This window comes from Eptesicus fuscus, chromosome 14, assembly GCF_027574615.1.
Source record: "Eptesicus fuscus isolate TK198812 chromosome 14, DD_ASM_mEF_20220401, whole genome shotgun sequence".
NCBI lineage: Eukaryota > Metazoa > Chordata > Mammalia > Chiroptera > Vespertilionidae > Eptesicus > Eptesicus fuscus.
Genome location: NC_072486.1, coordinates 44,673,400 through 44,695,909, shown reverse-complemented (window position 1 = coordinate 44,695,909; position 22,510 = coordinate 44,673,400). Strand labels below are relative to the sequence as shown.

General features: G+C 36.4%; 1 protein-coding gene across 2 annotated transcripts in view; it reads right to left on the bottom strand.

The window, feature by feature from the left end:
• Nucleotides 1-744: 744 nt before the first annotated feature.
• CDK13 (cyclin dependent kinase 13) overlaps nt 745-22,510 on the bottom strand; it is a 117,171-nt gene continuing 95,405 nt past the window's right edge. Inside the window, exons 10-14 of one of the 2 annotated variants that reach the window (XM_008150312.3) lie at nt 20,075-20,191; nt 19,359-19,490; nt 11,588-11,793; nt 4,312-4,767; nt 745-3,731 (exon numbers count right to left, since the gene is read on the bottom strand). In XM_008150312.3, the coding sequence (XP_008148534.1) occupies nt 2,881-3,731; nt 4,312-4,767; nt 11,588-11,793; nt 19,359-19,490; nt 20,075-20,191 (1,762 nt within the window). In that variant the 3' untranslated portion in view covers nt 745-2,880. The remainder of the gene's footprint in view (nt 3,732-4,311; nt 4,768-11,587; nt 11,794-19,358; nt 19,491-20,074; nt 20,192-22,510) is intronic. The other variant, XM_008150316.3, reaches the window with a different exon arrangement.

The window sequence follows — 22,510 nt, the reverse complement described above, 5'->3', positions numbered from 1 at the left end:
TATATATTTACTGATAGAATGAAGCTCTGAATCACAGCTACATTTTCTTAATTCACATTTGAAACTATTTTTATCAATAAACCCCTGAAAATGAGTCTTTTTAAATTACATGGGTGACTGTAACTCTCCAGCACATAATGAACTAAATAAAGATGGGAAACGTAAGGAGTTGCATGCAGAAAAACTTGCTGTCTCGGGAAATACACAAAGGAATTTCACATGGGTGACAAACATTCTCTTCTTTTGATAGGTCAATCTATTCTGTTTTCATTTTATTTGGAATCCAACTTACCGTGTGGTTGTTTTCCAAAAAAGTTAAGCAATATTTTATGTCCCTTAGATTTCACTCCAGAATACCCAATGATTACTGCAATTATTATAACCTACAGAATTAGCAATTTCCTAACACTGCTTTTTTTATTAGTCCAAATTCCTAAAAATATTAAATGGTGTAAGATTTTTACAATGCTATAAGATTTTTACTACCGTATTTCATAGATTTTAAGACACATTCTTTCTCCCATTTCTGAATTTGGGGAGAATCTTTAAATTCGCTCATCTTACTTAGAATTGTATTGTGGTTTAATTGGCAACATTATTTCTAAGTGGTGCATAAAATACTGGTATGTCTCTCAATCAATGCTGCGTTAGGGCAATGTTCAAGTAACAACTTCCCTATCCATCCAGCCGCTCTCGCAACATAAATACATAACTAAAAGGTTTTGAAAAACTATCCAAACACAGTTCAATTGTATATAAAATATTTAATTTTTAAAACACAGGCTATTCATGTCACATAAATATCTTCAATTTATGTTAGCTACTATGGTCAGCAGAATTAACAAGTATGACTATTAAGAATAACTTAGATACTGTCACTTATAGGAAAGTCTAAAGCTCTAAGACTCACCATATTAAAATTTCAGATACTTGAATACTGTAGCTATTTTGTAAAATTTCAAAGTATTTCTTCACTTCCTGCAATGCAGTTTCATTATAAGTTGTTAGTACTTAATATCCAAATAAAAGCAAAATAAGTTTTTCTTTCATTCATTTCTCCCAACAACAAAAAAGTTCCATCAAAAAATAAAATGGTCAACTGACATCATTTTATAGCAGTAAAATGGTAAATTATCCACTTTAAAATATTCTTACTCTCACCAAGCTAGAATGCTTCCCATATACTATATTAAATGAAGGTTCACAAGTCAGATAAAGGGCACAAGGTTAAAAGACTGACTTTAGAACTGGAGCAATTTCCATTCTATAACAGTTGTTTCAATTTAAGATTCCAAATCAGATTCCAGGAGAGAACAGTGAAAACAAAATGGTTAATTGACACAACTCTCATTTCCAGTCTAATTTTTCATTTAGTGATGTGGAAACACTGGTTATGTACCTTTGGTTCCTTTCTAAAATTATTATAATTATCTGTGTGAGTGTGCACAAAAAGTTAGATTTGACATATTACAATTTAAATAAGAATTTCTCCATTCTTTGTTGCTTTTAATTTTAAAAAAATGCTGAAATGAACTAAAGTCCTAGTAAATCTCACAGGTGAGAGGAGTTTTCTCTCACTTTTTCTTTGCTTGCAATAAATTCAATTTAGGCAATGTTTGTAATTAACAAGTGAACAGCGTTTTTTCTTAAAATAGCAACTGTGTAACTTAAAACATGGTGTTTGCTACCCCCCCTCCCCGCCATGGTGTTAATAGAATTATGCAAATTATGTTATGCCTTGTTTCTATGTTACTGCCCGCCAATTACCCATGGCAAAAGGAAATGGAACGACATGGCAGCCTAAAAGAACACATGCTCTGAAATTCTCATTAAGCTATTGCTTTCAACATTTTTTTTTTTTTACTTTCAACATTTAAATGACCAAACTTTTTAGACCTCATCGGAAGTAAAGTACTGATTGCAGTTCTATTCCTTTTCTTTACTCTCACTCCCTTTTCAAGAGAAGGTGGTAGTGGAAGAGAACACAGCCCAAAGACAGGCAGAAAAGGAGAAAGTGTGACAGGCAGACCATGGATCTAACGGGAACTGAACAGGCAGCCCTACACCCCCAAGAGCTCCCTTCCTCTTCAATACAATGTACTGATTCCCTTCAGAAGACAAATGGGTGTACAGGTTAACTACTTTTTCAGACCTTAAGCTTACCTGTTAAGGCACTTACTTACCCTCCCCACCCCACCCATATTTTTCATATAAAACCCACTTTTCATTTGAATACATTTTGCTAGGTTATGATAATCTGCAAAATAAAACAAAAATAACATTGACCATTTTTTTTTATAAAACTTGCATCAAGAGAAAGGTTGTGTTTTATTTTCTGAAATGAGCACAAAGTACACCTTTCACAATAACACTGAAAGCAGGTGCAAAGACTGACAGTGACCTTTGACTAAAGGTAGCTTTGTAAAAAGAAAAATACCAAATAAATCAGTGCCCTTTCTGATTGTTGTAAAACTGGAGAAGGAAGGGATTGGTTGGTTGTTACATAAAAGTTGGTCCAAACTTACAAAAAAAAAGCACAAATGTGCATAGTTCAGATCTGCAAGAGGGCCATAAAGAACTTTTATGTCCCTAATATTAGCATCCACTTAAAACTGCAAGAATACAAAATAAAACTGTTAACTAGAATTTGTGAAGATGTACAATCAATAGATCTAGTTTTTTAGAACAGCATGAATTTAAGCAAAGGTGGGTTTTTTTGTTTTTTTGGTCTTTTTAAACTATTGTATGCAAGACCCTTTCCACATAAAAATAAAGCTGTTGTTGAATTAATATTATTCAAGTCTCTTGGATTGCTGCCTTAAATTGCAGCTAGAAAAGTCTTTCCAGATAAAAATGATGTGCCTGAGGAAAAACTGATACTTAGTATGGTAGCCCTCTGCCTCGACCTCTGCCAGCTGATGTGCTAATGTGTCCCCTGTATCCTTGTGAATATCCAGGTCCTTGGGCAGGAGAAGTCCAGGTCTGTCCATGCATGAGGCTGGGGCCCCCCGGGTTTTCCTGTAAGGTACCACCATAGTTATAGTTGTGCATCTTTGCTGGCAAAGGATGAGTACTCTCTGGCCCTGTGGGAGGGTCACTGCTGTTTGCCAGGACTGCAATGGGGCCATGGCTATATTCAAATCTATGGTCCTTGTCTCCACTAAACAACATGGGACCAGTATTGAGGTAAATGTCTCCATATCCAGCCACTGAACTGGGAAACGACTCGGAAAAGGCAGAAGGCTGAGGTGGACCACCAGAATGAGATGAAGTATTACTGTAGTTATCCAAAGACTGAATATCTGAGTTTCCAAGGAAGCTACGTCGTTCCAATGGTAGAGCAGAGCCACCTCCTAGACCATCATTACTAATGTAAGGAGCAGAAGAGAAAGAAGAGGATCCAAAATTGTCCTTGTAGTCTGAAGTGGGTACATAAGTATCACCTGCCTGGTAATCAATACCACCTTCTCTTTTGGGATCATCCTGGGGTTGATGCTGAGCAAGCAGCTGTAACAGGGCTGCTTTCACTCCGGCGTGAGGGTCAGTTAGTGAAGAACTAGTGGTGGGAACATGCTGGTTTTCTGTCCGATAATCCAGATCTTCTTCAGTGACTGGTGGTGGTTCAGGTGGTTCCGGAGGTCGTTGATCAGGAGGCAGAATACGAGGCCGGTCTGGTTCTGGTGTGAGCTCTAACATCCTCATGTCTTGGTGCTGAATGAGATCATTTTGCCCTAAGTGAAAAAAGCAAAAAAAAAAAAGAGTCAAAATATACTGTGGAAAACCAAATGTTCAAAATAGTTCATGTTTCCTATGGGTGGTCCTAAAGAGCATTAGAAGTTCCATCTCTGTGCAACCACTCACCGCCCCCCGCCCCCAAAAAAAAGGAAAGAAAAGGGAAACAGTATATAAATCCTAATATTGCCTACTACCATTTAAGTCTATGGTGACCAAAAATTATATTATATTTGACTTTACAAAGGTATCTCATATATACCTGTTAATTGCTTGAAGAACAAAAGCTACTGTATACGCAAAATTTCTGCCTTGGTCAATCATCCTGTTATAGCTGGAGTAAAAGATTATTTCTTAACCATAGAAATCCATGATGTTCATAATAAGTTATATCACACATGGATAATTTGCTAAAGAATCAATATCTAGAAGTAAACAGATTAAAAAAAACCTAAGCCCTGAGAATTTTCAGACATTTCCTAGCAATGCCACTCAATAATACACATTATAGATAATCATCAACAGCAAGAAAACAGTGTGAATGAAGCTACATTAGTGGTCTGCTATCTGCACACTCACCCGATACCGGAGTGCTAGGTTCTGGAGGCGGTCTGAGTTGTAACGATGCTGCTTCATGGCCCGATCCATTTTCCCTTTCCTCTAGTAGCGCGTCTTTCTGCTTTGACTGCTGAGCCTTTATTAACTGAGTCAATAGAACTGCAAATGCACTCTGCACGGCCGCCTGGGCAGCATCAGTTTCCACTTTAGGCTGGATGCTCTGAGAAGAAGGTTGAATTCCTCCCAATGGTTTTGAAGACTCCTGTTGTGGTGTTGATGGATCTGTCTGTTTTTCACCTGTTGCCAAAATTCCAGCAGGAAGGTTTATTTTATTTAGCTGTTGTTCAGTCTCAGAGTTTACCTTAATGTTCAACACTTGAACAAAATCAGCCATATTAGTACTTGTTTTAGATTGTAGTAGGTTTAGTAGAATTGCCAATTCAGTGTGGTTTAACTGCTGTCCAGGGCCTGTTTTTACTAAAGACAAAATTTGTATTAATTAGAATTGCCATAATTCATGGCTGTCCCACCCACAAAATGGCTCTGTATGACCACATGAAAATGTGTATTTGTAGGACAGTGTTTAAGAAACACTGTAAAAAGGGAATCTCATTTTAATTTAATTTCATATTCATTTAAGGCAGAACTGTATATAAATTTTTAAAAAAACACTGTGGTCCATTTTGAATAAATTATCTTTAGGAGTAAATATTTCAAAAGGAAAATCAAGACTATCACTAGAACCCTATACTATAAAGATAACTAGGAAATGTCACCTGTGAATGGGAATGAATGATGATAATGACGACGATAGCTACAGTGTCAGGTACTTTCTAAGCATTTTATATCCTCTATTACAACAATAGAAGGCATGCTCTATTATTAGCCCCATTTGTAATGAAGAAGAAATTGACATCCAGAGAGATTAAATAACTTGTCTAAGTTCATAAACTCTGTAAGTGGCAGGGTTGAGATTTGAACCTAGCATTCTGATTCCAGAATCTGCACTCTTTTAATTACTCACTGTATTGCTTATCTAAAATAATACTTATTATCTAAGAACCTAACCTTGTATTTGTTTTTTTAAGTTTATGTTTTATTTTTTATTTTTTATTTACTGGGGTGACGTTGATTATATAGGTTTCAGGTATACAATTCTACAATATGTCATTTGTATACTACATTGTATGTACCACCCAAGTCAAGTCTTCTTCCATCTTATATTTGTAGTTAATTCAAACTTTTGTCATAGGCTCTTTGATAAAGTGTACTTTATTCAAATTACTTTTTTTATTTTAAGTTATTCTGGGTAAATAACTCATCACCAGCAAAACAGATTCAGTGGTTTTTCATTTTCCAATTTCCAGTTTAGACTTGTGATGGCTTACACAGGTTCTTGTGAAAGCTTAAGTGGATCATATACAGGGGTGGGCAAAAGTACCGTACTTTCTGGCGTATAAGATGACCTTTTAACTCAGGAAAATCTTCTCAAAAGTCGGGGTCTTATACGCCAGAAAATACGGTATTTACAATTTAGAATTAAGTGAGTTATTGCCAAATGATGGGTAGGTTACCGTATTTTCTGGCGTATAAGACCCCCGACTTTTGAGAAGATTTTCCTGGGTTAAAAAGTCGTCTTATATGCCGGAAAATACAGTAGGTTACTAACAATAAATAATTCAATAATAAATAAATAATAATGCAGGAATAAACTATCACACCCCACAACTATAAACCTACTTTTCCTCATCCACATATAACAACAAAGCTCAAATGCATATAATCTATATATATAAAAGCCTAAGCAACCTTTACAATAGAACGACTGGTCGCAATGATGTGCACTGCCCACCAGGGGGCAGACCCTCAATGCAGGAGCTACTCCCTTGTGGTCAGTATGCTCCCACAGTGGGAGCGCCCCTCAGCCAGAAGCCGGGCTCAAGGCTGGCGAGCACAGCGGCAGTGGCAGGAGCCTCTCCCACCTCTGCAGCAGCGCTAAGGAGTGAGCGGTAAGGAGCTGTTAGGAGCGAGCAGATAGGAGCAGTGAGTGGTTAGCAGCGCCAAGCGCTGAGCCCGGCTCAGGCTCCTTCCCAGCCACTTGCCACTTCACGCACTGCTACATCCCTCGGGGGATGTTGGACTGCCAGTTTCAGCCTGATCCAAGCAGTCCAACATCCCCTGAGGGGTCCCAGATTGCAAGAGGGTACAGTCCAGGCCGAGGGACCCTACCCAGTGCACGAATTTCATGCACTGGGCCTCTAGTACAACATAATACTACAGACACTGATAAGCAATTTCCATAACCACATCATAGAACCGTGGTCGGCAAACTGTGGCTCACGAGCCACATGCGGCTCTCTGGCCCCTTGAGTGTGGCTCTTCCACAAAATACCATGGCCTGGGCGAGTCTATTTTGAAGAAGTGGTGTTAGAAGAAGTTTAAAAAATGTGGCTCTCAAAAGAAATTTCAATCGTTGTACTGTTGATATTTGGCTCTGTTGACTACTGAGTTTGCCGACCACTGTCATAGAAGAAACACTCCAAAAAGATTAAAAACTGATGATGAATGCTATCTTTTTCTATTCTCTCTTTATAGATTTTGAGATACTTTTATTATATAACTAGAGGCCCGATGCACGAAATTCATGCAAAGGGCTCAGCCATCGCAGCCTCGACAGCTTGCCTCAACTCTCGCAGCCCTGGCTTCGTCCTGAAGGTCATCCAGAAGGATGTCCAGAAGGTTGTTTGGCTGTCTGGTCTAATTAGCATATTATGCTTTTATTGTTATAGATATCAGTTTTAGATTAAATCAAATCAAACTTTTATAAGTTATTCTTGTGACCTGCAGCATTAATAAGGAACAAAGTTTGATTACTATACCCCAAAGGCCATTTTCCTCATTTTCCCTCTCATTTCTCTATTAACAGCGGCAGTCTCTGTGTGAGCTCAGAAGTACTCTTTATGGTGTCTCCTCTACAAAAGTGGCATTTCCCTATTTCAATTCACTTACTGATTAATGAAGAAAATTAAGCAAAGAGGATACATTCCTATTTCAAAAAAATCAGAATTCTCACTTAATAGTGAATTTAAAAAAAAGGAAAACAAAAAGATAAAACTAAACTCTCCACCATTAATAGGGTTATTAAATATATAGATAACAAAATGAGCCCAGAAAGGGCAATTCATTTTTTACCAGCTAAAATAGAATGAAATAATTAACCTTCCACTAGGTTTGGTAGTGGAATAAGGACAACAGTTCCATGAATAGGAGCAGAAATAAAGACCTGATAGTCTTGTTAAGGAAGATGACAACTGTAACCTGACTACCAACCACACTTCATACTACTGACCTCTCAGATCCTGTTTCAGTAGTAGATGGTATATAAAACATGTAACTTAAATAAAAATTAAGAAAACTTCCTGTTGCTTCTCTTTGCCTTTCTCCATATTTTACACATTTTTAACATGAAAATAAACTGAACTTGATTTAGATAGCCTTCATAATGTGTATAACAGACATGTTTTCCAGAGCTATGTATAAAATATTTTAATGTATAAGGGAAATTCACTTTTTTAAAGAAATTCTGAAGAATACTTCTCTACAAGAAATAAAAATTGCTGTTACTTTTTAAAGTAACATGTATCGATACTTTAATGTTGTCTGACCAAGGTCAAGTATGAGCTTGCAGATTACATGGGAAAGCATTAATGGTAATCTTACTCAAGCTTTCTCAGCTAATCTAGTCTATATTTACACTCAACCACCAAAAGTTAAATCTGATTCACAGATCTGTTATCATCAATTAACTAGCCAACCAATATTTACTCATCTCTTAGGATGTACTAGGCTACCTTTTCATGTTTAATAACTATCACCTACACACACACACACACACACACACACACACACACACACACGTACATACAGGCAGACCTTGGAAACAGAGTGGGTTTGGTGCCACACAAATAAAGCAAATATTGCAATAAAGCAAGTCAACACACATTTTTTGGTTTCCCAGCGCATATAAAAATTATGTTTATTCTATATTGAAGTCTATTAAGTATGCAACAGCATTATTTCTAAAAATATGATTTGCATACTTAATAAAAATACTTTATTACTAAAAAATGCTAACCATCATCTGAGCCTTCAGCTGGTCAATAACCTTTTTGCTGGTGGAGGGTCTTGTTTCAATGTTGATGGCTGCTGACTGACCAAGTGTAGCGGTGGCTGAAGGTTGGGGTAACAGTTTCTTTGCAGCATACAATGCTATTTGGTAACACTTTACCAAAGTAAAACTTTTTTCAAAATTGGAGTCAAACCTCTCAAACACTGAAGTTGCTTTATCGTCTAAGTTTATGTGGTATTCTAAATCCTTTATCATTTCACCTATTGTCACAGGAGTAGATTCCATCTCAGAAAACCACTTTCTTTTTTCTCTCATAAGAAACAACTCTCATCTGTTAAAAGTTTTATCAGATTGGTTACAGCAATTCAGTCACATCTTCAGGCTTCACTTCTGCTTCCAGTTCTCTTGCTCTTTCCACCACATCTTACTTCCTCCTCTGAAGTCTTGAACACTCAAAGTCATCCATTGGGTTTGGAATCATCTTCGAAATGCCCGTTAATGTTATTTAGAAATCGTCCCATGCATCATGAATGTTTTTCATGGCATACAGAATGGTGAATACTTTCCAGGTTTTTACTTTGCTCAAATCCATCAGAGGAATCACTATCTATGGCAGCTATACCCTTACAAAATGTATTTCCTAAGTAGTAAGACTTTAAAGTTGAAATTACTCCTTCATCCATAAGCTGTAGAATGGGTGTTAACAGGCATTAAAACAACACTAATCTCGCTGTACATCTCCATCAGAGATCTTGGGTGACTATGTGCATTGTCAATGAGTAGTAATATTCTGAAACGAATCTTTTTTTTTTTCTTCTGAGCATTAAGCCTCAACAGTGGGCTTACAATATTCAGTGAACTATGCTGTAAACAGCTGTCCTGTCATCCAGGCTTTGTTGTCCCCACTTTATAAAGCACAGGCAGAGTAGATTTACCATAATTCTTAAGGACATGAAGATTTTCAGAATGGTAAATGAGCATTGGCTTCAACTTAAAAGTTACCAGCTGCATTAGCCTCTAACAACAGTTAGCCTGTCCTCTGAAACCAGGCCTTGACTGCTACTGTCTAGCTATCAAAGTCCTAGATAGCATCTTCTTCCAGTTTAAGGATGTATTTCTACATTGAAAATCTGTTGTTTAGTGTAGCCACCTTCATTAATTATCTTAGCTAGATCTTCTTGATAACTTGCTGCAGTTTCTACATCAGTACTTGCAGCTCTGCCTGGCACTTTTATGTTATGAAGACGGATTCTTTCCTTAAACCTCATGAAGCGCCCTAACCGGTTTGGCTCAGTGGATAGAGCATTGGTCTGCGGAATGAAGGGTCCCAGGTTCGATTCCAGCCAGGAGCATGTACCTTGGTTGCCGGCACATCCCCGGTAGGGGGTGTGCAGGAGGCAGCTGATCAATGTTTCTCTCATTGATGTTTCTAACTCTCTATCCCTCTCCCTTCCTCTCTGTAAAAAAAAATCAATTAAAATATATTAAAAAAAAAAAAAAAAAGAACTCATGAAGCAATCTCTGCTAGCTCCAAATATTTCTTCTGCCATTTCCTTACCTCTCTTAACCATCACAGAATTGAGGAGAGTTAAGGCCTTGCTTTGAATTAAGCTGTTTCGCTTTCTTACCATTTGTGTGTTTACTAGAGTAGTACTTTTAATTTCCTTCGGTAACTTTTCCTTTGCATTCACAACTTGACTAACTGGTGCAAGAGGCCTAGCTTTTGGTCTGACACTGCTTTTGGCATGCCTTCCTTACTAAACTTAATCATTTCTAGCTTTTGATTTAAAGTGTGACTCTTCCTTTCCCTTGAACACGTAAAGGCCATTATGAGGTTACTGATTGGCCCAATTTCAATTTACTGTTGTGCCTGAGGGAATAGGGAGGTCCAAGGAGATGGGAAGAGATGGTCAAAAGGTCAATGGAGCAGTCAGAACACATATAACATTTATCAATTAAGTAAGCTATCATCTATGGCACTGTTGGGGTGCCCCTAAACAATTACAATAGTAACATCAAAGATCACTGGTCACCACCCTGGCCGGTGTGGCTTCAGTTGGTTGAGCAATGTCCCATGCACCAAAAGGTCACCAATTTCTCGTCAGGGCACATATGGGGTTTGACCCCTGGTTGGGGTGCATACAGGAGGCAATCAATCAATGTTTCTCTGTTACATCGATGTTCCCCCCCCCTCTAAAATCAATAAAAAATATATTTAAAAAATAAAAGATCAATCACTGATCACCACAATAAATATAATAATGAAAAAGTTTGAAATATTCTGAGAGTTACCAAAATGTGACTGAGTAAATGCTGTTGGAAAAATGGCGCTGAAATACTTGCTCAATGCAGGGTTACCATAAACTTTCAATTTATGAAAATTGCAATATCTATGAAGTGCAATAAAGTGTAGCACAATAAAACAAAGTATGCCTGTATTTATTTCATATTCGTCTCTGTCTTCACACACACACACACACACACACACAAATTAAACTAAACCTGAATGCTTTCTGGTTTCTTGAGGCCAAATGAGGGAGTAGATTCCATTTTTTAAAAAGTAAACATTAAAGAGATTGATTTCTCATGAAGAAGCTTACTCTTACAACAGATTGAGTCAGAGGAAAAAAATTAAGTTTTCCCCAAATATCCTTCTTTGTCATCCTTCAAGTCATTTGTGGCACAAAATCAGATTCCAATCTTTTGAGATTCTATAATATAATGGGAAATATATTAAGAGTAACTTCTAAGGATATTATAGACAGTACAAAAAAGCTTCTATTATAATTTTTGGCTGTTTTCTTATATCCTTCTTCCTTCTTGAGCATTCAGACATTAAAGGCTGAGCCTCAGTGAGAACAGTGTTAGCAAAAGACCTACTGATTCCTGTACTAAGAGGAAAAAGAAAGGAGAGAAATCTGACTAATGACTAGTTATATGTAATTTGAGTCCCTCTTTGTAAGTTCATCTTACCTTGAGATTGCTTAATATTGTGGTGCCAGTACCAGCAACACATCTGTACTGGCACAAGCAAATAACAAAGAAATGTCAAGTTCAGTGAATAAACCTTAATGTACAACTTTTAACCTCCAATGCTTTAGCACTAGAACAATATAATCAACAGTAGCCACAAAACAATTGGAAGAAAACCATGGAAGCATTACTGACCAGGTGCCACATTCGAGTTGCCCTGAGATTTCAGTTGTGAAGTTGGCAGCACACCCTGGGGTGTGTTCGTTCTGCTGTCATCCAAGCCCAGAGACAAGTCCTTTTTGGGGGCTTTAACTGTGGAAACATCATCAGTCATGCCCATCTGCTTCTGTCTTCTTCGCTTTTTACTCCACAACTCATGACAATCTTGCCATAAAGGAAGGCTAGAAAAAAAAAGAATAAAATTATTTCTCAGTGGCATTTCTTAACAAAATACTAATATTTCTTAACAACCAAATTGCCACTCCCACACCCCTGCAAGTTGTTCTTGAAGACTTCACACACAGGCTTTACAAACTGTTCCATTAACAATTGGCCTTGATGCACACCTCCTTCAGGACTTCACCTTTATAAACAGACTGTGGCTTCTGAATAATCAATAAATAATCATTAAAACTATAAATGAAGAATGAGTGGTCAGCCCTAGCTGATTTGGCTCAGTGGACAGAGCGTCGGCCTGCAGACGGAAGGGTCCTGGGTTTGATACCGGTGTCAAGGGCACATGCCCAGGTTTCGGGTTTGATCCCCAGTAGGGGACATGCAGGAGGCAGCCAATCAATGATTCTCTCGTATCACTGATGTTTCTATCTCTCCCTCTCCCTTCTTCTCTGAAATCAATAAAAATATATTTTAAAAAAAGAATGTATAAAAATAGGTTACAATTATCCTTGGTACAGTCTTTTAAAGCCAATTCTTATCTTAGAACATCATACATTGAATACGATATTACAAAAGGCAAAAAATATGCCATTTGCAAAAACTAGACTAGACAGAGGATTGAAAGTACAAAGACTAGGACATAACAACTGTGAAAATTTTTCTTGCAAAAACTTTTAACTTTTTAATACCCTCGTATTTGCTTCTGTAAGCAAATGCCCTAGAATTAAACTGATGCTAGAGGCATTTCAAAAATAGAAAATCCAGGCTCATTATTCATCAACAAAAGTTCTGAATAGCTAGCAAGTAACATCAAAATTACCTTCAATTATGAAACAACTCTACCTGAATGTAATTTCATAAACCTGACAACAGTGCAGAATAACTTTTGCTTAAAAAGAGACTTAAATATTTGATTTATAAATGTTTTCTTTTTACCCTAATAATCCAATATTATGTCTATTTAAAGATGAGAAAATTAAGGCTTGGAAAGGTTAATAAACTTGCCCAGAATAACTACAATTTTCCTTAAGAAGCCCCGACCTGGTGATATAAGTCTGCAGTCTTCAGCCTATGTATGTTTTCCTCTAAGGATACATGAAGACTTTTTAAAATTGTTTTAAAATAATTTCCATATCCACATGTCCTCTTTCCTACAATTGATCTTTGAGAATGGCCTGCACATTCAGCAAATTCTTTCATACCTCTTCTTTTACAATTACTCTTATCTCATGTTATAAAAGAAAGGCATATGCAACAACATGGTTGAATCTTAGCAATGTAATATAGTATTACATAAAAAAAAGTCATTCCCAAAAGATTACAAACAGCATGACCCCCTTTTATAAAATTAAAAAAACTAAAATTAAAAAATATAAATTATTATGAGTACATGTAGATGGCAACAAAAAGTATATACAAAAGAAAACAGGGATGATGGTTACCTCAGGTACAGGAAGGCAAGGGGATATAGGTTGTGGAGTAGGGTTGGAGTGGGGAAAGGTATGATATGATTAAAGTAGATTATTTTCAAGATTCCAGCTTTCATTGGGTAGGCTCATAGCTGCTTATCAACATCATTTAAAATAACTAATTAAGTAACTAAAGGAAAAAAAAGAGAGCCATGCATGGACCAATGATGAGTGATACAAGGATTATGATTAAACCAAGTTTATGCACCTGAGGTCCAAAAACAAAACAAAGGCATACCTCTCAGCCATCTTACTATGATGCATTGCCTCAGCGTGTAAAAACCTCCTGGAGTAACAAACAAAGGGACAATTTGAAATATTGATATAGGGAAGCTATAAGGCATCATAATCCCGCCAAAGCCTTTCCTCTCTTTTTTCTCCCCCTCGCCCCTCTCTGTGTGTGTGCATGTATTTTTTATAAGATGTGCAGCCTTAGCCTGCTGGGATATTCTGCATTCAGATGTACTGCAGTACTGCAGTAACGAGTGATTTTACTTCCACCATCCAAATATTCTGGGAATGCATGGCTCTTATGAAAGAGTCCCATGAGAGTAAAGCAAAGAAATCCACTAAAAGGGCTTTGTTCCCTCCCACAATTTAAAGGCAAGAGATTCTTTATGGATGATTTCAACACTCATCTTTAGGTCAGATAAACATCACCTAACAAATAGCTAACACAGTATTAAGTCAGTGATGCTGACTAACAGATGTACCAGGAATGTTTTCTAAGATAAACACATTTTTATGTTCTTTTCTGAAGGTCCGAATACTGGCACAGCCACTTATTTATTGTGTCTCATTAGGCAAGTCATGACCTCTGTGCCTCAATTTCCATGTTTTTAAAAATGAGATAACTATACATGATAGGGTAGAGGTAATATATGTTAATATATGTAAGTGCTTGGGCATGGTTAGGCAATATATTCATGTTTGATTCCATTTATCATCATTCAATAAGGTAGCTTAAAGCTATTGTTATTAAATCACACCATGAAATATTCATGCAAATACAGCTGGTCATATTTTACTTTATGCATTATTTAATACTTTATACTTGCTATTAAGAAAAAAATTATAGGCTAGGTGCCATTCTAATTCACTTTTTAGCAATATTTTTTTTCTCTTTTAATTAAATACCTCAGAAAAGTTTGACAGGACATCTAACACAATTAATAATTTTTTATATTTTTTAATGCCCCACTCTTTTGATTATTCCTAAAAAATTGATCAGAAGAGTGTATTACACACACATATTTCCTAAAGGAATACCATGCCTTTCTTCATCGTCCTTAGCTCAAAAATAATTTATAATTTTAATTATCTATTACATATTATAAAATGAGAGATAATATTGTTTACATACCTTTTTATTTAAATATTAGATTGACACCTTTATAATTTTGCCTGACTGCCTTAGTGATATATCCCATAATTTATTACTGGTTTACAGAATTTTCATCAAAATGTATATTAATGTTTATTTTTAATGAAAAAAATGTAGTCAGGTATGTTCTGATAAAACCAGTGAATTTAGGTATTACATTTGACAATATGAACAGTGTTTCCAATTAAGTTATGTGGGAGACACTTTTCATAAATTGAAGGGAATACATCTATAGTTCCAAGGTTTTGACAGAAACATATAGTTTAAAAATGTAATAAGAAACAATTTAATAAATTAGCTGGCAAAGTAACACTAAAATGACATGCTGACTTCCTAACCTTTTCTAAGTATACTGGTTTAAACAAGTATGAATTAAAAAAAAAAAAAGTAACAAGTATAAGAGGTATTTTAATAGGTATTCATAAAGCTTCTTTGGTTTACTTTCCCAAAATTTGAAAAATTAAGGGATTAATGACTGAATAACTTATCTTTTGGCAAGTTATGTGGTTTCCAGGGTTTACTGTCAGAAAAATTAAAGGAGGAAAAAATCTTAAGTTTATATCTGAAAGGTCATTAAAATAACTTTAGATGACCGATTACTATGTGGTTTTGGAGATATAATATGGAGGGAATTTAAAAATGATATAACTATGACAAAACTCCACATATTCTCAAATGCTTGTTTACAAGGGTACTTATTAAAATAATATTAAAATTAATGTGGAACTATTGCATTCTAGAATAAGTACTATTATTTGATAGATATGCAAATTACATGGGGAAATTAGCCCTATTTATTTTATTAGGTTGCATTTCCAACAAAATCTAATATTTTTCTCCTTTTCTTAACTGAAATGTGTGCTATTAATATTTGCAATGACAAATTAATGAAGAAGAAAATTGTAGTCAGTTTTTAAAAATCAAATTTCCATTTATGTGTATACATATATTTGTTTTAAAAATGTATAACAAGGTAATCAATTAATACTTTTGAGCAAAAATATATGTTGCATTAAAAATCTGCAGAAGCAATGTAAGTTCAAAATGAAAAAAGAGCAATGTCAAATTGTTATTCTTCATACATTTTTCTTGTTGTTGTTAATCTTCACTGAAGGATATTTTTCCACTGATTTTTTGAGAGAATGGAAGGGAGGGAGAGAGATAGAGAGAAACATCGATGTGAGAGAGACACATCGATTGGTTGTCTCGTGCATGTGCCCCAGGGGCCCAGGATCAAGCCTGCAACCAAGGTATGTGCCAGGGGTCCTCAAACTTTTTAAACAGGGGGCAGTTCACTGTCCCTCAGACCGTTGGAGGGCCGGACTATAGTTTAAAAAAAACTGTGAACAAATTCCTATGCACACTGCACATATCTTATTTTGACGTAAAACAACAAAACGGCAAAAACACCCGCATGTGGTCCGCGAGCCGTAGTTTGAGGAAGCCTGGATGTGCCCTTGAGCGGAATTGAACCTGAGACCCTTTAGTCCATGGGCTGACACTCTATCCACTAAGCCAAACAGGCAGGACTCTTCATATATTTTCTAAGGAAATGTTTGGGAATATAAAGATAAGATATTTTTATTTCATTGAATGTATTTTTAAGAGTGATGTAACTGCTCTATTTAAGTGTCAACGTTTATGATACATTGAAAATTACATCTTTTGCAACTATTTAAAAGTTTAGATGTCAATTAAAAAGTACTTTCATACAGTTTTACCAGAATTCTTTCATGTGTACTACCTAAACCAAGATATCAATTTAGATCAACTTAGACATTATCAATATATAAGAAAAATGACATTATATTCCTCTTGATATGATAAAGCAGAAAGCACACATTACTACCTAATTCTTGCAAAAAAAAAAAAAGAAAAAAAAAAAGTTACTCTAATCCTGATATTAAAAAAGCAATTAAAGTCAGATTTTAGAATGTTTTACAAAATAGCTAGCTTGGTGTCAATGTCATAAAAATCTTTTCCAAAGAGTGGTTAAAGACTGAAAACACATGACAGCTAAATGAAATATGTAAGCTCTGCCCTAAAAAAAGGCTATAAAAGAAAATTATTGTGGAGATATTACAATGTTAAATTTCTTATGCTTTATACAGAATTAGTCTTAGTTCTTATAGAATCACTTATAAATGAAGCATTACTTCCATAATATATTATTCAAACAGTTCAGATAAAAGGTTACATAGAGTGATAAAGCAAATATGTCCAAATATTAACTGTTAAATCTAGAAGGAAGACATATGAATGCTCATTGTATTTTTTTTTTCTATTTTAATGTAAATGACAAAAATTTTCAAATCCAAAGTTGAAAAAAATTCTTTAAAGGGATACTAGAGCCAAAGTTTCATGACAGCTAATAGCTACTGATAAGCAAAACAAACAAAAACCCATGAGACAATTCAACAATGAATAATTCAGGTCCCTCAATATATTAGACCAGAGGGCCGGGGTACGGATTCGTGCACCAGTGAGGTCCCTCGGCCTGGCCTGTGGGATCGGGCCGAAACTGGCTCTGTGACATCCCGAGTGGTCCCGGACGGATTGCAAGGGCGCAGACCAGGCTGAGGGACCCCACTGATGCACGATCGGGGCCGGGGAGGGACTGTGGGAGGGCTCTAGTGCATATCCGGCCTGTCTTGCTCAGTCCTGATTGGCTGAACCCCAGCAGCAAGCTAACCTACCAGTCAGAGCGTCTGCCCCCTGGTGGTCAGTGCACGTCATACTGAGCGGTTGAGTGGCCTTAGCATATTATTAGCATACTAGAGGCCCGGTGCACGAAATTCGTGCATGGGGGGGGGGTTACCCTCAGCCCAGCCTGCACCCTCTCCAATCTGAGACCCCCTTGAGAGATGTCCAACTGCCTGTTTAGGCCCAATCCTGATGGGATTGGGCCTAAACAGGCAGTCAGACATCCCTCTCACAATTCAGGACTGCTGGCTCCCAACCGCTCGCCTGCCTGCCAGCCTGATCACCCCCTAACTACTCCCCTGCCAGCCTGAACGACGCCTAACTGCTCCCCTGCCGGCCCGAATGCCCCTACCTGCCCTCCCCTGCCAGCCTGGTCACCCCTAACTGCCCTCCCCTGCTGGCCTGGTTGTCCCCAACTGCCCTCCCCTGCAGGCCTGTCCCCCAAACTGCTCTCTCCTGCAGGCCCGGGTCCTCCGCAACTGCCCTCCCCTGTAGGCCTGGTCACCCCCAACTGCCCTCCTTTGCTGTCCTAGTCACCCCCAACTGCCCTCCCCTTCAGGCCTGTGTCCCCCCCCAAACCATCCTCCCCTGTAGGCCTGTCTCTCCCGCCCCCCCGCAATTGCCCTCCCCTGCAGGCCCGGGCACCCCTAACTGCCTTCCCCTGCAGGCCTGGTCACCCCCAGCTGCCCTCCCCTGCAGGCCTGATCGCCCCCAACTGCCCTCCCTTGCAGGCCTGGTCCCTCCCAACTGCCCTCCCCTGCTGGCCTGATCGCCCACAACTGCCCTCCCCTGCCGGCCATCTTGTGGTGGCCATCTTTGACAACATGGGGGCGGTCATCTTTTGTGTTGGAGTGATGGTCAATTTGCATATTCACGCTTTATTAGATAGGATTATGCTTTGATTGGTTGAACGGATGACTGGACAACCAGACACTTAGCATATAAGGCTTTTATTATATAGGATGATATATCCTTTAAGCCTTTCAAATCATCTCCACAAAGGCTATTCGTATACAGCAAAAACTTAATGAAGCTGAGTATGAGGGTCTTACAGAAATATAGTAAACCCAATCTGAGTGATAAGTGAAAGAGTCAGGATTTGAACTCCAAAGCCCATGTTTGTTCATTTATAATATGTTAACTGTATTACATGGAAATATTTTACTATTGTACGCATAGGCTTGCTTTATGACGCTCATCAGCATTTTTTAAATTATTAAGAAAATCCCTGCAAAGTTTCTAGATCTTGCCAAGAAGAAGAACCAAATGAACTGCTTTGTCCTCTCCCCTTTCCCCAAATCAATCTTAGAGAAATTATAGGAGTCACAAGAGAGTAAAGTTTCAAGAACCCAGCTATTCTGACTCCCAAACTCGATGCATTCCACCCTTCCCTTCCCCACTGGACAATAAACTAATTTTATACAATTAATTTTTGATACTAATATTCTTTTATCCAGTGATTAAACATTTTATTATATAGTTTGCCAAGGAATATATTAGAACTTCTTTCTCTTACTGGACTAACTTGAATTTGAGAGTGGGGTCCACCCTTTACTATATTTGTATTCTTGGGCAAGTTTCTTAACCTCTTTGAGCCTGCTTCCTTCTCTGTAAAATGGTGATGATGATAATAATACTCACCTGAGAATACTATAAAGATGAATGTAACACATGAAATATGTTTAGCATTAGCACTCAAAATTTTAGTAACACCAACTAATAGTATAAGCAGTAGTATGGGTACTACAATAAGCTGCAGCAGTAATATCTTCTTTGAATTAAAATATATTAATAAAATTAGCTAGAGGAAGGCTACTTTTGTTAGTCCTATGGTTAGCTGAACATTAAGCATTCTAGATATGCAAATTATATATTTTATACTGTTATTGTTTCTTTTTATTTTTCTTTCTTTTGACTTAACTAACCATGAAAAAGTTCTGACAGTTACATACGGATGTTATTAAAACTGTCCAGTTTCTTTATAAATGGGATCTAATAATAAAAAGTCACTTACTCTGGTGGGGGCATTTTTGAGGGTTCCACATCCCGTAGGAACTCACACTGAAGAGCTTGTTCTGCAGTGCAGCGCTTACTAGGATCCAAGGCCAACATGTAATCAAATAAGTCTAGTGCGGCTGCAGGAATACTGACATGAGAGGATTACAAAAGTCATTCATGGTCTTTGACACAGTTTAATGTTTCTTTAGAAGCTTATTTCAAGTACTAGCATTTTATAACATGTTTATAATAATTTATTCCATTAAATACCAAATTTTTTTTGAAAAATACTTTCACATATTTTTATAACTATCATTCTGATAATTTTAGTTTTGGCAAACAATAGTATATTTTATTACTCTATGGGCAATTTGCTGTTATAACACAAATTAAGAATTGAACAGAATAGTTTCCTACAATAAAAATAAAAACCTGAGCTCAAGTTGAAAGATGTTTCAATAAAATTTAAAATAATGTTAAAGTTCTTTCTTATGTAAACACCAAATCTAACACACAAACCCAAACCACTGATTCCATAATGGTGGTGAAATGGTAATTTGCATGTAGCAAAGGGAAACTCAAAATAAAATGACACAGAATAATTGTGATAGATCTACTTTGAGTCAGTAGAGAATTGAGTAACATTTAGAATTCACAGTAAATAACTAAAAAAACAAACAAACAAACAAAAACATTCAATGCAATATGGATGTTTAAGCATCCCCTTCTTACAAAACAAATTCTTCTCTTAACTTTCGACGATATTGCTTCTTTGGTTTCATGGTGTTGAAATACGGTAGTTTGATTACATCGGGCCACACTGCAGGACATGGACTCCCACATATACGGCTAAACACACAAGAAGAAGTACATCACTATAAACTACACAGACAAAATAATACATACAACTGCTATACAAAACATCAACTCATTTAAGTCCTGGTATACATATAGAAATTTTATTAAATATTTCACTCATCTCAACATAATTACTTGTTTTAAGAAATCAATTTATTTTCAGTGGATACTTCTAATACTCCAAACATTCAGTTCCTAGAAGGAAACCTTCTTATTTATAAAATCAAATCTTAAAGGTAACATTCAAAATATGCTGATCATATGTTGAATAAAATAAAAAAATTTATCCCAATAAATTAAGAAACAAGAGTTTAGTATATGCCTTTCTCTGATTTTATAGGTACCTGTCATTTACCTCTTTTCATGAATATAATGAAGTTTGCAATAAAAGCAGAAACAGATATACTACACTCAGGAAGATAAGTACATTGTAAATAAAGACTGTTAAATTCTGTCAACTGGTGGACCCTAAAAGTAACATTCTTGAAACATTTAAGTTCTTTAAAATTACGCCACAGTTTTCAAGGTATTAAGAAATTTTAACTGCTTTACTCTCTGCTTATCTGTATCTTGAAAACACTAAATTTTTAAAAGGCATTTTTTTTAAATAATCTCACCTGAGTATGTTTTTGATTTTTTTTTAATATATATATATAAAGAGAGAAATGTCGATGTGAGAGAGAAACATCCATTGGTTGACTCCCATATGCGGTATGCACCCTGATTGGGAATCAAACCGCAACCTTTTGGTGTTCAGCAAGCATGTCAAACTCAAAGGCTACCATGGGCCAAATAAATAAGGTTTAAGTTTATGTGGGCCGCAAAAAAACAAAAGCTTCAATTTTCATAGAAACATAGGTAGGTTTATTTCGATAAAGACATGCTGAATACAAAGGGATGAGATGAGTAATTGTTAACATAAAATATAGAACATTTTAATAAAAATTAATATTTTTTGAACATTAACTTACCAGACACTGAATAACTGCACAAATTAATAAGCATAACACAAATAAACCTATTTTTCTTGTTCTCCAAAGGCGAAATACTTCCTGTTGTGCACACCAAGCAAGTCAGTACATGACTAATGACATGGCAATAGACTGTTAAAATATTCGTAAGGCGCGTAAGGAAAATGAATGCAACACGATGATAGTAATCAGTCATTAGCGAACACTGTAGTTCATTATTAATAATTATGTGTAACAGAATATTGTAAGAATTAAATTACAAAATTTTTATTAAAACATTTCTTACATAATTATATTGGCTGGGCCACAAAAATATTCATTGTGGGCCACGAGTTTGACATGCTGGTCTGGTGTACAGGACAAAGGTTCCAATCAATTGAACCACCCAAAAAGGGTGAAAACCCTCATAATTATTTTATTAATTAGTAAGTCTTTGTTACAATAATTTATAGAAGAAATGCTATAACAAATAGGTAATTCCAGCTGGTAAATAGTTAAAAACTGATTTTGGTAATAGATAAAAAATTGGTTAAATATGCTTAACTTGAATATACTAAATCTCAAGATAAACATATATAGTATATAAAATGATCAGCTGGTCTTTAAATGTAAAAAGAAAAGGCCCATGTATTGCTGACTAAAAATATTCTATACATACATAATTATAAATGTATGCCCCAAAGTGCATAAGATTTGACAAGTGAAATTGCCATTCTCAGAAACACATATTTATTATGTAAGAGAACCTCTCACACTTTTAAAGTTATATGTCAACCAAACTGTGCTTTTTGTTTCAATATACGATAATCTCCCTTATCTATGAGGGATATGTTCCAAGACCCCCAATGGATGCCTGTAACCACAAATAGTAACAAACCCTATGTATGCAATGTTTTTTTCCTATACATGCATAAACACCAATGGTAAAGTTTAATTTATAAATTAGGCACAGCAAGAAATTAACAACTCTTAATAATCAAAGAGAAAAATTATAACAATATTCTGTAATAAAAGTTATATGAATGTGGTCTATCTCTCAAAATGTCTTTTTTTTTTTATTATTGATTTCAGAGAGGAAGAAAGAGAAAAAGATGGAAACATCAATGATGAGAGAGAATCACTGACTGGCTGACTCCTGCATACACCCTGATTGGGGATCGAACCCACAACCTGGGTATGTGTCCTAACCAAGAATTGAACCTGCCACTTCTTTGTGTACGGTATGATGCTCCAACCAACTGAGCAACACCAGCCAGGGCTCTCTCAAAATATCTTATTGCACTGTACTCACCCTTATAGAGAGTGGACACCCTGGACAAAGGGATGATTCATGTTCCCC